General features: G+C 33.7%; 1 protein-coding gene and 1 long non-coding RNA gene across 2 annotated transcripts; one reads left to right on the forward strand and one right to left on the reverse strand.

Annotated features, from left to right (window-relative positions):
* The first annotated feature begins 889 nt into the window (after positions 1 to 889).
* LOC116115876 lies at positions 890 to 1,945 on the forward strand. Its single transcript, XR_004125737.1, has 3 exons — positions 890 to 1,098; positions 1,461 to 1,520; positions 1,715 to 1,945. It is a non-coding gene; the product is annotated as an uncharacterized LOC116115876 (long non-coding RNA).
* A 119-nt stretch (positions 1,946 to 2,064) lies between these two features.
* On the reverse strand, positions 2,065 to 4,499 carry LOC116115875. Its single transcript, XM_031401997.1, has 2 exons — positions 4,161 to 4,499; positions 2,065 to 2,486 (listed from the first exon to the last, which is right to left on the reverse strand). Exons 1-2 carry the CDS (start codon positions 4,240 to 4,242, stop codon positions 2,290 to 2,292), a joined length of 279 nt encoding a protein of 92 aa, XP_031257857.1. The 5' UTR covers positions 4,243 to 4,499; the 3' UTR covers positions 2,065 to 2,289.
* Between the last annotated feature and the right edge of the window lie 8,640 nt (positions 4,500 to 13,139).

Raw genomic sequence — 13,139 nt, forward strand, 5'->3', positions numbered from 1 at the left:
TTCATCTTCTGCATGCTTCTAATATCAACATTGCAAATCCAATTGTAATCTGTTTAATCAGTCATAAAATTGCTTTCATAAAAATGCTTACATTTATCCATGCAAGGTGATGACAAGACACATGGCTCATCTGTAGAGTGATTATTTTACATCTCATTTGGTATTATGGCTTCTCTTCTTTAGGCATGGATGCCGATTATCTCTGCTAATGGATGCCGATTATCTCTGCTAATGGATGCAGTTGTGGGATTCATATGTCCTAACTACTCACTGATTGAGAAATAAAAGATTCTTCTGATGTATTCAGATGTATTGAGATCTTGGTAGTTATCTTCATTTCTAGAATAGTGCAGATACTGTGCTTTGAGATAAAAAACTACTTCTAATCTGCTTTACCTGGATATCTAAATCAACCAGTTGATTCATGTGTATTTTTTGCCCCTTCTTTTGCTTTATATAGATTCCCTGATAGGATAAATATGAAGTTTTTGTTATCTTGATATGATGCTTTAAGTATACTATAAAAATGCCTACTTGAATTTATAATGTCCCACCATAATGTAGTTAAATGTTTTTTTGGGTCATTTTCGGGATCTGACAGAGTATAACTCAAACATTTCATTTGTAATTTGTTGAATACATCAAAAATTTATTTTCAGCTGCACACAGCTCACTAATTATGGCCTCATCCTGATGATATTTAAGGTACAGTTCATCTGTTGTAAGATCACTGGAAATAATTACAGCAACCTGTGGAGAGAGTGCAAGCATATTTTGTCTTCTTATCTATGTTCAACATGAATTTATCTAACAGCCTATATGTCAAGCAAATGAACCTCGAACCCTACACAGCTCAGTACTAAAATGTTCATCCATCGCTGTGGTAAGAATAATTTATGAGATGCAGTAGCAGAAATCTTACATCAAGTGTGGTGATTTTCTGGTACTTGGAAGTTTATCTTATCCATATCTTTTGTTGTTTTCCTATAGCTGACAAATACTTACCGATCAAATATGGGTGTTTTTTTTGTTTATCTTGTTCTTGGTGTCGCTGATGCTGAGATTGACGCTTCTGCAGCCACTGTGAAATTCTGATAGGTGAGAGCTTTGACTGGCGTGGATGTAATATATCATACTAAATAATCTGTGTTGATTGGTTGTTTGCATTTGAAATGATTTGTTCACTGTTTTATGTCATGAATTTATTTGCGTTCTATATGAGCGAGTTTGTGCTTATTTTCTCTCGTCATTTATCTAAACTCTGTCATTACGGCAGCGTCAGCTACTTGTAACTTCTGCTACTGAATACTGATAATAAGTTAATCGGAGCTTCTTTTCCTCCAGCTATTGTCACCTGCTATTATCAGTTTGTCAGTGCAAGAGGATTAAAAACAAAAGTAGTCCCTTCTACTTGACTCATTACCCTAGAGAAAACCACTAATGTTCCTGTTTTACCACAGGTTCAGCGGAATACTAGAGAAAATGCAGCGTTATATAATGATGCATAAGATGATAAATTGGTAAGCCTCACTGTAACGAAGTCATTAATATTTTCTTTATTTCTGGCTGTTTTTATGAAGTCTTGGACACCTGATTATTTCAAGGTAACAGATGAATTAGTTCTTCAAAGAGGCAATTCTTAGAGAGTAAACTGCTTTTTGTTATGCAGATATATATTTAAAGCTCTAGCTGAAATTCCTTTCCAAAATTTCAGGCTTGAATTTGATCTAATGACCACGACGAGAAGGACAGAAAATTTCTTGCTGTCAAGTTTCTTGCTTTAAAAAATTCATACAACATGGCTTTGAAAGCAATATATTTCAGTCCATTCCTACTGCATTCCACAAAGCAAAAATTTATAGTTTATGATGAATTCGCATTGTAGATTCAAAGGGACGATGACCCTGATATTGATATTAGTTCTGTTACATTGAATGAGCCGACTGTGAAGTTTGTTTTCTCATATTTTTTGGTTGGTCAATTTGGTTCTCATAAACTGAAATCAGTTACCATAATTTTTATTCGTTTACTTATGCTTCATATATGATTGGTGTGAATACTGGGTTGTGGAAAAATATCATTTATGTACAAAGATGAAAATGTCATTTGACAGCAGTTTTTTCCATCCACAGGGAAAAATGAAAGCTGAATACTATTTAATCTTAACAGCTCTATACATGCCACTGCAATGTCGGCTGTTGGAATGTAATAACACGATGCCAGGTCAACGGTGGCAACACATAGTTATTCTTATTATTCTTCTTACAGTATCAACCGGAGTCTCTCATATCAGGCATGATTTGCAGAGAAGGACGAAGCTGAACTATGGTTAGACCAAACAAAAAATCTCCAAAAAGGTCGTTGTCTTCGCTTCGGATTTTGATTTATTAACTCTGTCTCAGATCTCCTCAGCATTTCCCACATCACCTGAACATCTTGATATTCACAAGTTTGTACATCATCATGAAGCTTCAAAAGGCCAGCACCTGCAGAAATCAACACCATTTAGAGAAGAGAAAAACTGGTAAGCAATTCTTTCTATACATTTTTTTTCTGGGAAAAAAATAACATCATTTACATTCCCTAAGCTTTGAACTCATTTGAGAACACCCTTTTGGTTTCACATATATCATCGACATCTCTTGCCATTTGGATACCAAACAGTTGAACTGATGCCGATACCCTCAGTTTATATGAGCTCAAACCTCGAAGGATTTAGGTCATATTTGCACTGTGTTTTTCATAGCTGCTTAACCAAAGAATTTAAATGAAATTAATCATAAAGTGATCCCTAAGATTAGGACTCATATCAATGACACCCTTTTGGGTTACAAAAATATCGACGACGCCATTACGATATCAAAACAATTCTTTTAGGTTGTCGAGTTAATCACCAAGTATCAGATGCCAAAGAAGTGGTCCTGATGGGTAAGACACCCAGTGGACCATTACCTCTTTAGGTTAATGACTGCTCAAAAGATGTAATTAAGAAAGATTAGTGGATGTTATTATCACACCATTACTTAAATTAACTTAAGCATAAAGTTAAACACTAAAAGAGATGTTGTTCCTATCTCAGCACTTCACCTTTCGGTGAAGCAAGCAAGCAATGCATCTAAAACAAACCAAATTAAAAAAATTTCAGTTTCTCATAATATTCCTTTTCCACTTTTCTATCACCAACCATGCTTCCTTCCACAATAAACAAAACCAGGAAAATTCTCTAGTGGATTAGGGGTCAAACTACAATACCCAGATACTTTTTTCAGTGATAAAGATTAAATTATAAAAACAAAGTTTTATTGTAGTCAAATTTGTAGATTCAATATTTTATTGTAGACTTTAGAATGAACCCAGATAATTAATAAATCTAAAGATTAGGTTTATTTTGTCATTGTGTGGATGAAAGCTAGTGTGGATGAAGTCCACTATAATTGGAATCTTTAGAACTATTTTATATAATAATTAAAAATTATGAAAAATGAAAACACTATTTGTAATAATTTTAATGGTTTTATATACAAGATTTCCTTCTAAAGTTACAGTTAAAATGGGGGGAAAAAATATCTCATTGAAGTGATTAGACTCTTATATTCCTCTGGTATATATGTTTAGATTGAGATAAAATCAAAGTCTTTAATATTTAAATATGAAGAAATATAAATGAAAGTTCCCAAAAGTAAATAGTAATATTTGCTCCAATATGAAGCAACCACACAAAGACAATATGTCATCTTCTCCAAGATTTAGGATAGAAAGAAACTTTAATAAACATCAATGAGTGATTTTTAATTATACCCATTTAATTTTATAATTTTAAAACATTTGAGACTCTTACAAAGTATGATTATCATGTTGATTATTTGATGAATAAACATAATTAACACTATGAAAATAAGAAATTATAAAGAAGACTTAACATTCTGCCCAGATGGGTCAGAACCAAATAAATTATTCAATTAAATATTAATAAAATTAAAAATAAAGGATCATTTTTCATAAGAAATTAAAAAAAAAAATTATATCAAGAAATTGAGAATCTGTATGAATGCGAAATTCCATTTTCTTCATAATTTTATTTTTTTTTAAAAAGAAAAAATATTCCATCTTGATAAGATAACAGAATAAAGAAGCAAAGAATGAGGAGTAATAAAACGCACCGTTTTTGCGAGCCTTAACACGAGAAGAAACGGCTACCCAGACTCGCTTAACAGGGAAGATCATTTTGTGCCACAATTCCATGAACTTATCTTTAACTTTAGTTTTCTTCTTCGTCTTCTTCTTCCTACTACTATTATTACTGCCGCCGCCTCCACCTCCGCCGATAAGTCGAACAGCTACAGTCTTAAACCCGGCCAGACCGTTAACTTCAAAGCGCGCCAGCCGCCACGCAATAGGTAGGCAGCGATGGCAGTAGAGCCAGGGCAGTGACTAGTGAGTTTGGGAGAAGAAAGTGTAGAAGGAGAAAGAAGAAGAAGGATAGTTAAAATATAAGATGAAAAAGGAGATCGAGTGGGGGGGAGGTTTTAAGGTGGTGGGTTGTGTCCGTTATAATTTCATTATCAATAACACCACCGACACGTGACCGTATATGTATATGTATATCAGTATATGTATTTAAATGCGGTGGTCTTTTTTTTTTTTCTTTTTCTTTTGGGATGAAGGCGACACACCTTTGACTTTCTCTTTTATCTTTTAAACCCACCCATCCAAATTTAAACTCATTTAATTTTTACTTAATTATTATTATTATATATTTAATTTAAAATAATTAATATATCAAATTTGATTGACATAAGAAAGAATAATACTTTGGGTACTAATGAATGGGTACTAATCTGTGTATTAACTAAAGCATAGTACTTATATTATACGTATAATACGGATACTATACTTTAGTTAGTACAAATATTAGTATCCATCCATTAGTACCCAGCATCACTCCATAAGAAATGGTGCAAAAAAAGAGAGGCAATATTTTAAAAGATAGGACCACGTGGTATAAAATGAATGGGGCAGTATAAAATTGATTAATCCGCTGTCGTTTTCTGTTGGTTAAAGCAATTTGACTTACCCTCTAAAGATGTCAGATTTTGAATACGAAACCTCCCAATTCTTGCTTTTTGATTGTGGTGGGCGGTCGGTTTTACTCTTTCTATCATTTCAAATATATATCTTTTTTTAACGTTCATATTATAATAATTATTTAAATTTTAAATTTTAAATTTATTTAGGGTTGATTTCATATGCTATTAAAAAAAAAAATATATTAAATCTCAAACGTTCTAACAATTTAAAAAAAGTAATCATACAAAGAATAAATTAAAATTAATAATAATTTAATCTTTTTAAAATATTATTTATTTCTAATAGAATTTAAAATTTTAAAATGATTCCGTCAATGAACAAAGTGAAGTTTAGTTGGAGATGGTATAGAGTTATCCACTAAAGTTCAATTAAGCACCACTTGGAATACCACTTTGCTCGTTTAGTGTGGGTGGAGCCCGCCAGGCATCACATTTAGCAAGCATTGGTAGATGCTTTAGCTCCTATGATACTGGTGACTGCTCAACACTGAAACACTGAAGGAACCATGCAACAATTGCTGCAGCAGAAGCCCTTGAAGAGTATCAATGGACTGTGCTAATTTGTTGAACATTGGGCTGGATATATACTTGAGAGGTTGATCAGGTCTTCTATTGAACCGGTAGGAGCAAGAGTGGGCATGACTTGATGGCAAAAAATATAAGCATACATAATCACGCAAGCATAGTGTTTTCATCCCAGGTTATCACTTTCACATGCAAAGTAACAGTAGGCCTTGGGAAATGCGTGACATAGACATAACTCCTGACATCTTTGCTAGACTTCAAGGTTGCCATGTGGCTGAAACCACAGCACTTGGAGAAGACTGGCCATTGATCCTTGAGAAAATTTGTACACGTCTCTCAAAGATAAGTTTCTAGACCAAACTTTGATGCCTTCTAGGTGTTATTAATTTAACATTTACTGCTCCGAAGTGTCTCCAAAAGGAAACACTTTGCTTGAGTACCATGAAGCAGTGGGTGCTCTCCGCATGGCTTTGTTTAATGAGTTTGCTGCCATCATGATAAAAATCTTCTCCAAACAATGAAGATCACAGAGGGTATTCTCCCTTAAGCTTGTACTCCTTCAGAATTGCAGATACCACACTTGAGCACAACCATCAAAAGGGATGGGAAAGAAAGAAAACCCATGTTTGGTTGCCTTGTTGTATCAGTAGTATAGTTTTGTTTCAGTTACTGCATATGTTCATCTTTTTCTGTAACTTATAGCTATGATTAGTAAATCTAGAACACATTTTGCAGGAATAATTTGTCTAGCATAGTAGGAGGTAAATTGCATAATGTAAAAATTCCTGTGTGTATGTGTTTTAAACAGTTAGAACTGGTTTGGATCTGACTATCTACAATTATGACCAATTGGCTATTCTTGATGATTTAGTTTGACTCTTAGTGAATGTGCAACTTATCTTAGAATTGATATTATATCTTTGGTGGTTTATGTGGAATCTGACAAATATTTTTTTGATTGTACAAATTCACTTAGTCACTGTTTGCTCTGATCTGAACCTTTGAAACATTTTTTTCTTTTTGTAGCCTGCTTCTTGAGGATGACTAAACATCATATAAAACACAGGACAGTATCCCATGGAACGTTTACTTTTAAAATTCCAATTTAGGAAAATTAATTTTGGTGTAAAGGACCTCAAATGATCTATACTTCATTACTAATAAGGAAGACTTTGTTGTTTTCTTCCATGAGTAAAACTTACTGTCACCTTCTTCAGTCACTACGCTAATTTAAGATAAAGATTTCATATTGAATGCAATCTCCATTTCGAACTTAATTAGACCCATATATCATAAACTGCTTGCTGGGCCAAAGTGCCTTGTAAATTCAAGATGATTGCTTGGGCCTTTCTTTACTGAAATCAATTTAGGTAATGTTATTCAAACAAGGTTTCGAAACTGGTATCTTCCCCTCTATTGTTGTGTATCATGCTAAAGAAATATGAAAGTGTTGATCACCTTTCTTGTACTGTAGTTTTTCTTTAAGTTTATGGTATAAACTTATCCTGGAGCAAAAATTAAAGTGAGTCATTCCATCCTCTTGTAGTTCCTTTCTTTTAGAACACTTATATGGCTTTGGTAAAGGAGAAAAGGCCATGGAGTTGTGCTACTTTGGTTACTTTCTAGATGATTTGGCAGAAAGAATTAGAAGGATTTTAGAAGAAAGATGAAGAAGTATACATATTTTGTGGAAAGTCTTTACTTGCTTCTCTTTGGGCATTGATCACAAAAGCATTTTGATATTTCTTGTTTTTCTATTTGTTCACTTAAACTGGGAAGGAGTTAATTTGTGTTATTGGCGTAGTGTGTGTGTTTATTTTGTGTATTTATTTAAGTAAATGGATATATGATTGTTTTATATCATGTTACACATTTATATTACTATTACAAGCATCACCGGTTTGTTCCCTTGTGTATAATTGGAAGGAATAGGAGGATTTTGAAGGGATTGAATAGGGCTGCACCCTTAGGATATGTTTTTACAGTTATTTGTATGTAAAGTCTTTATCCTCTTCTCTTTCTTATTTATTTTTGTCAAGACTTTTATAGACGTGTGCATTTTGTTATCTCTCTTTTTGCTTCTTTCCTTTTCGTTTAGGTGATTTCTCTTTCACGCATGAGATTTGGTTGCATTAATGTATTTATGGAAAAAAGAATATTCACTTTCCATCTACTATAAATTTAAATTATTGAAGTTTCTTTAAGGCGGAAGAAGCACATAAGCAAGAGATGTAGGAAATAGAAGATAGATGTGGGGCATTAGAGTTAAAGATTCTTCACACTTACTAATCATTGTCAAGATCTGTCTCTCTCCTTTTCTCGTCTGAAAAGATGAGGGCTTCAGCATATGGTAAAATATCCTTCTCATGTCTGATAGTCGGATTTATGACTGGATTATTCAATTCATACTGATTTTACTATTTTGGATTTACTAATTTTAGTTTGGAGGATTTCTGACTGCAGTACAGGAGAGAGAAAGAGTGACTGAATGAGATCAATATCATATTGTCTCCAAATGAATTGGGTAGTCGTGTTAGATCTCATGAAATAGAGAAAAAGTCTGGAGATCAGTCTCCCTCAAACCAACCTTGAGGTTTATTTACATTGACTATGCATAAGCTCTTTTTCTCTTTCTTCCCAACTACGTATGAATTTTCAATTATGGTTTTGTTGTTATCATTGTGGATGATTGCACTTTGAAGGTTATAATTTTTTTTTTATTGCTTCATTGTTTTGCACGCATAGATTAAGAATCTGAATGTTGGAACTTAGACAGCCCCTTTAATATCAGCTCTTCTTCTCTCTCCTTGAATCTAGCTATTTTTTATTCTTATTGAGTTGTATCCTTTCTGTTATAGCTTCAGTACTATTGTGAAGCCCTTACTTATCAGTTTAAGTTCGGATAGGTATTAGCATTTTCATATTTCATCTTCTGCATGCTTCTAATATCAACATGGCAAATCCAATTGTAATCTGTTTAATCAGTCATAAATTGCTTTCATAAAAATGCTTACATTTATCCATGCAAGGTGATGACAAGACACAGGCTCATCGTAGAGTGATTATTTACATCATTTGGTATTATGGCTTCTCTTCTTTAGGCATGGATGCCGATTATCTCTGCTAGATGTGATGTGCAGTTGTGGGATTCATATGTCCTAACTACTCACTGATTGAGAAATAAAAGATTCTTCTGATGTATTCAGATGTATTGAGATCTTGGTAGTTATCTTCATTTCTAGATAGTGCAGATACTGTGCTTTGAGAAAAAAACTATTCTATCGCTTTCCTGGATTCTAAATCAACCATTGTTCATGTGTATTTTTTGCCCCTTCTTTTGCTTTATATATTTCCCTGATAGGATAAATATGAAGTTTTTGTTATCTGATGTATGCTTTAAGTATACTATAAAAATGCCTACTTGAATTTATAATGTCCCACCATAATGTAGTTAAATGTTTTTTTGGGTCATTTTCGGATCTGACAGATTAACTCAAACATTTCATTTGTAATTTGTTGAATCATCAAATTTTTTCAGCTGCACACAGCTCACTATTATGCCTCATCTGATGATTTTAAGGTAGTTCTATCTGTTGTAGATCACTGGAAATAATTACAGCACCCTGGGGAGAGTGCAAGCATATTTTGTCTTCTTATCTATGTTCACATGAATTTATCTAACAGCCTATATGTCAAGCAAATGACCTCGAACCCTACACAGCTCAGTACTAAAATGTTCATCCATCTGTGGTAAGAATAATTATGAGATGCAGTAGCAGAATCTTACTCAAGTGTGGTGATTTTCTGGTACTTGGAAGTTTATCTTATCCATATCTTTTGTTGTTTTCCTATAGCTGACAAATACTTACCTCAATATGGGTGTTTTTTTTTTCTCTTGTTCTTGGTGTCGCTGATGCTGAGATTGACGCTTCTGCAGCCACTTGAAATTCTGATAGGTGGAGCTTTGACTGGCGTGGATGTAATATATCATACTAAATAATCTGTGTTGATTGGTTGTTTGCATTTGAAATGATTGTTCACTGTTTTATGTCATGAATTTATTTGGTTCTATAGGAGCGAGTTTGCTTATTTTCTCTCGCCATTTATCTAAACTCTGTCTTAGGCAGCTCAGCTACTTGTAACTTCTGCTACTGAATACTGATAATAAGTTAATCGGAGCTTCTTTTCCTCCAGCATTGTCACCTGCTACTATCTTTGTCTGCAAGAGGATTAAAACAAAAGTAGCCCCTTCTACTTGACTCATTACCCTAGAGAAAACCACTAATGTTCCTGTTTTACCCACAGTTCAGCGGAATACTAGAGAAAATGCAGCGTTATATAATGATGCTAAGATGAAATTGGTAGCCTCACTGTAACAAGTCATAATATTTTCTTTATTTCTGGCTGTTTTTATGAAGTCTTGGACACTAATAGTAGTATTAGTTCTTCAAAGAGGCAATTCTTAGAGAGTAAACTGCTTTTTGTTAAGCAGATATAATTTAAGCTCTAGCTGAAATTCCTTCCAAATTCACTGAATATCTTGCTTCTGCTGTCAAGTTTCTTGCTTTAAAAATTCATACAACATGGCTTGAAAGCAATATATTTCAGTCCCTTCCTCCTGCATTCCACAAAGCAAAAATTTATAGTTTATGATGAATTCGCATTGTATCAAAGGGACGATGACCCTGATATTGATATTTTTTTATTCGTTTGAGAGCCACTGTAAGTTTGTTTTCTATATTTTTGGTTGGTCAATTTGGTTCTCATAAACTGAAATCATTCGTTTACTTATGCTTCATATATGATTGGTGTGAATACTGGGTTGTGGAAAATATCATTTATGTACAAAGATGAAAATGTCATTTGACAGCAGTTTTTTCCATCCACAGGAAAAATGAAAGCTGAATACTATTAATCTTAACAGCTCTATACATGCCACTGCAATGTCGGCTGTTGAAATGTAATAACACGATGCCAGGTCAACGGTGGCAACACATAGTTATTATTATTCTTCTTACAGTATCAACCGGAATCTCTCATATCAGGCTATTTGCAGAGAGGAGAAGCTGAACTATGGTTAGACCAAACAAAAATCTCCAAAAAGGTCGTTGCCTTCGCTTCGTTTTGATTTATTAACTCTGTCTCAGATCTCCTCAGCATTTCCCACATCACCTGAACATCTTGATATCACAGTTTGTACATCATCATAAGCTTCAAAGGCCAGCCACCTGCAGAAATCAACACCATTTAGAGAAGAGAAAAACTGGTACAATTCTTTCTATACATTTTTTTTCTGGGAAAAATAACATATTTACATTCCCTAAGCTTTGAACTCATTTGAGAACACCCTTTGGTTTCACATATATCATCGACATCTCTTGCCATTGGATACCAAACAGTTGAACTGATGCCGATACCCTCAGTTTATATGAGCTCAACCTCGAAGGATTTAGGTCATATGCACTGTTTTTTCATAGCTGCTTAACCAAGAATTTAAATGAAATTAATCATAAAGTGATCCCTAAGATTAGGACTCATATCAATGACCACCCTTTTGGGTTACAAAAATATCGACGACGCGTTAGGATATCAAACAATTCTTTTAGGTGTGTGAGTTAATCACCAAGTATTAGAGCATCATAAATTCATAATAGCTTAAGGGTGCGTCTGGTTTGAGGTTTTATAGGATTATTGAGATAATGTCATCTCATATTACTTTATTACCATATTTGGTTGTTAAGTAATATAAGATTCTGATAATCTTCCAATACCAATAATAGTTACCGTTGGTAATATTAAAGGTAATTTAATTACCTCAATTTTCTTAAATAGTGTAAGCTTATTTGGTAATTTTATTTTTGTTATAATTTTATCTCTTATTAATAAAATTTTTGGACAATAATGCCCTTATTTTAAAATCAATTTATATTAATCTACCGTTACAATTTAGCCTTGTTTAATTAAGTTTTTGGGCAATAATGCCCTTATATTTGAAACAAATTGCAGACCATCACTGTCACCCAGCCACCAGGCCCACCACCACTAGTAGCTGGCCAACCACCTCTAGAAGTCACTGAGAGTCGCTAGGAGTCGCCAATATGATCGTTTCCGGCCATATCGGCAACTCCTAGATACTCCCAGCGATTTCCAACAACTCTAGGCGACAGTTGACGATGGTGGCTGGCGACGGGCGACGGTGCTGGCTAACGACCAACAATGACTTTGGGTGGATGGGGGTGATTTTGTTACAAATTAAAGTTTTATATAAGCTAAGGTGTTTTAGCTAAATCTGAAATTGTGGGGGTTAAAAAACTATTCAAAAATTAATAATAAAAATAATATTATATTAATATTTAAAAATGAGGGTAATTTAGTAATTTAAATAACATACCCACCAATTTATTCCTGTCAACCAAACATATTAATATAACATACCCACCAACTTATTCAAACTAACCAAACACATTTCCTTAAAAATTTCTAATAATTTTCAAGGTAATCTAACTTTCTATTAATATAATATTCTTAGTAATCTAACATGCCTTTAACCAAACGCATCCTAAAAAGATATAAAAAGAAAATTACATTTTTAACCCCTTGCAAATAGAAGATGGGGTCTAACTAAATACAAAATAAACGGGGTTTAAAAATCACTGTCCAACATTAAAATATCAAGCCCGGCCCGTGGTCTATTTCGCTATTTGTGTAGGTTTGGCCCATAATAATTCGGGTCTGGCCCGTTACACATATATCTTCCATATCAAAAAATGAAAAATAAAAGATAAAAAAAAGAGGCGGAGAGAGACAGAATCACAGGAAGATGAAGAAAAAGGGTTCGTATTGTTTCTTCAAAATCTTCTGATTCAATAAAAACCCACAATAATTCTTCTGTTTTACACTCAAAATATAAGGCTTCCAAATGATATAAAAATTCAAGCAAAATTCTAGAGAGAGAAAGCAAAGAGGAAGAAGGAAAAAAGAAAGGAGCTTAACTTAATGCAAGAGAAGAAGAAGCTACAAGTTGGAATTTTTCTTGCTCTTTCTTGAGCTCCGAACAGGTCAGCCCGTCGATTTTCTCTCTCTAGAATCTCTGTTATATCAAACTTTCATGTTTGATTGCAAAAACCTGAGCTTTAAGTGTTAGTTCTTGACGTATTGTGATCCATGTAAATTTTTTGTTCTACTTTTAGATTCATTATATGAATAAGAAGAGAGGGTTTTTGGTAGGTTTAGATTGAGGTTATTTTGTCAACATGGGTTTGATTCAGTTTGTAAATATGGCTATGGGTTGGCACTGTTGAATTGGAATTTGAAATCTTGTTGAAAAGATTGTTTTTTTAGGGTTTGGTTTTGGCATTGATGGGTTTTGTTAGAGTTAGTAGTGTGTACAATTTGAATGTGAGCGGGATTGGTTTTTTGGACCTGAAAAGAAAAAGTCCAAAAACTCTGATTTAGTCGGGTTTGGGTGAAGGGAAGTGTAATTTAGTAGTTTGTGAGTGGTTATCTATGGGTTCTTTGTGGTGAGAA

This window comes from Pistacia vera, unplaced genomic scaffold (assembly GCF_008641045.1).
Source record: "Pistacia vera cultivar Batoury unplaced genomic scaffold, PisVer_v2 Contig755, whole genome shotgun sequence".
NCBI classification, from domain to species: domain Eukaryota; kingdom Viridiplantae; phylum Streptophyta; class Magnoliopsida; order Sapindales; family Anacardiaceae; genus Pistacia; species Pistacia vera.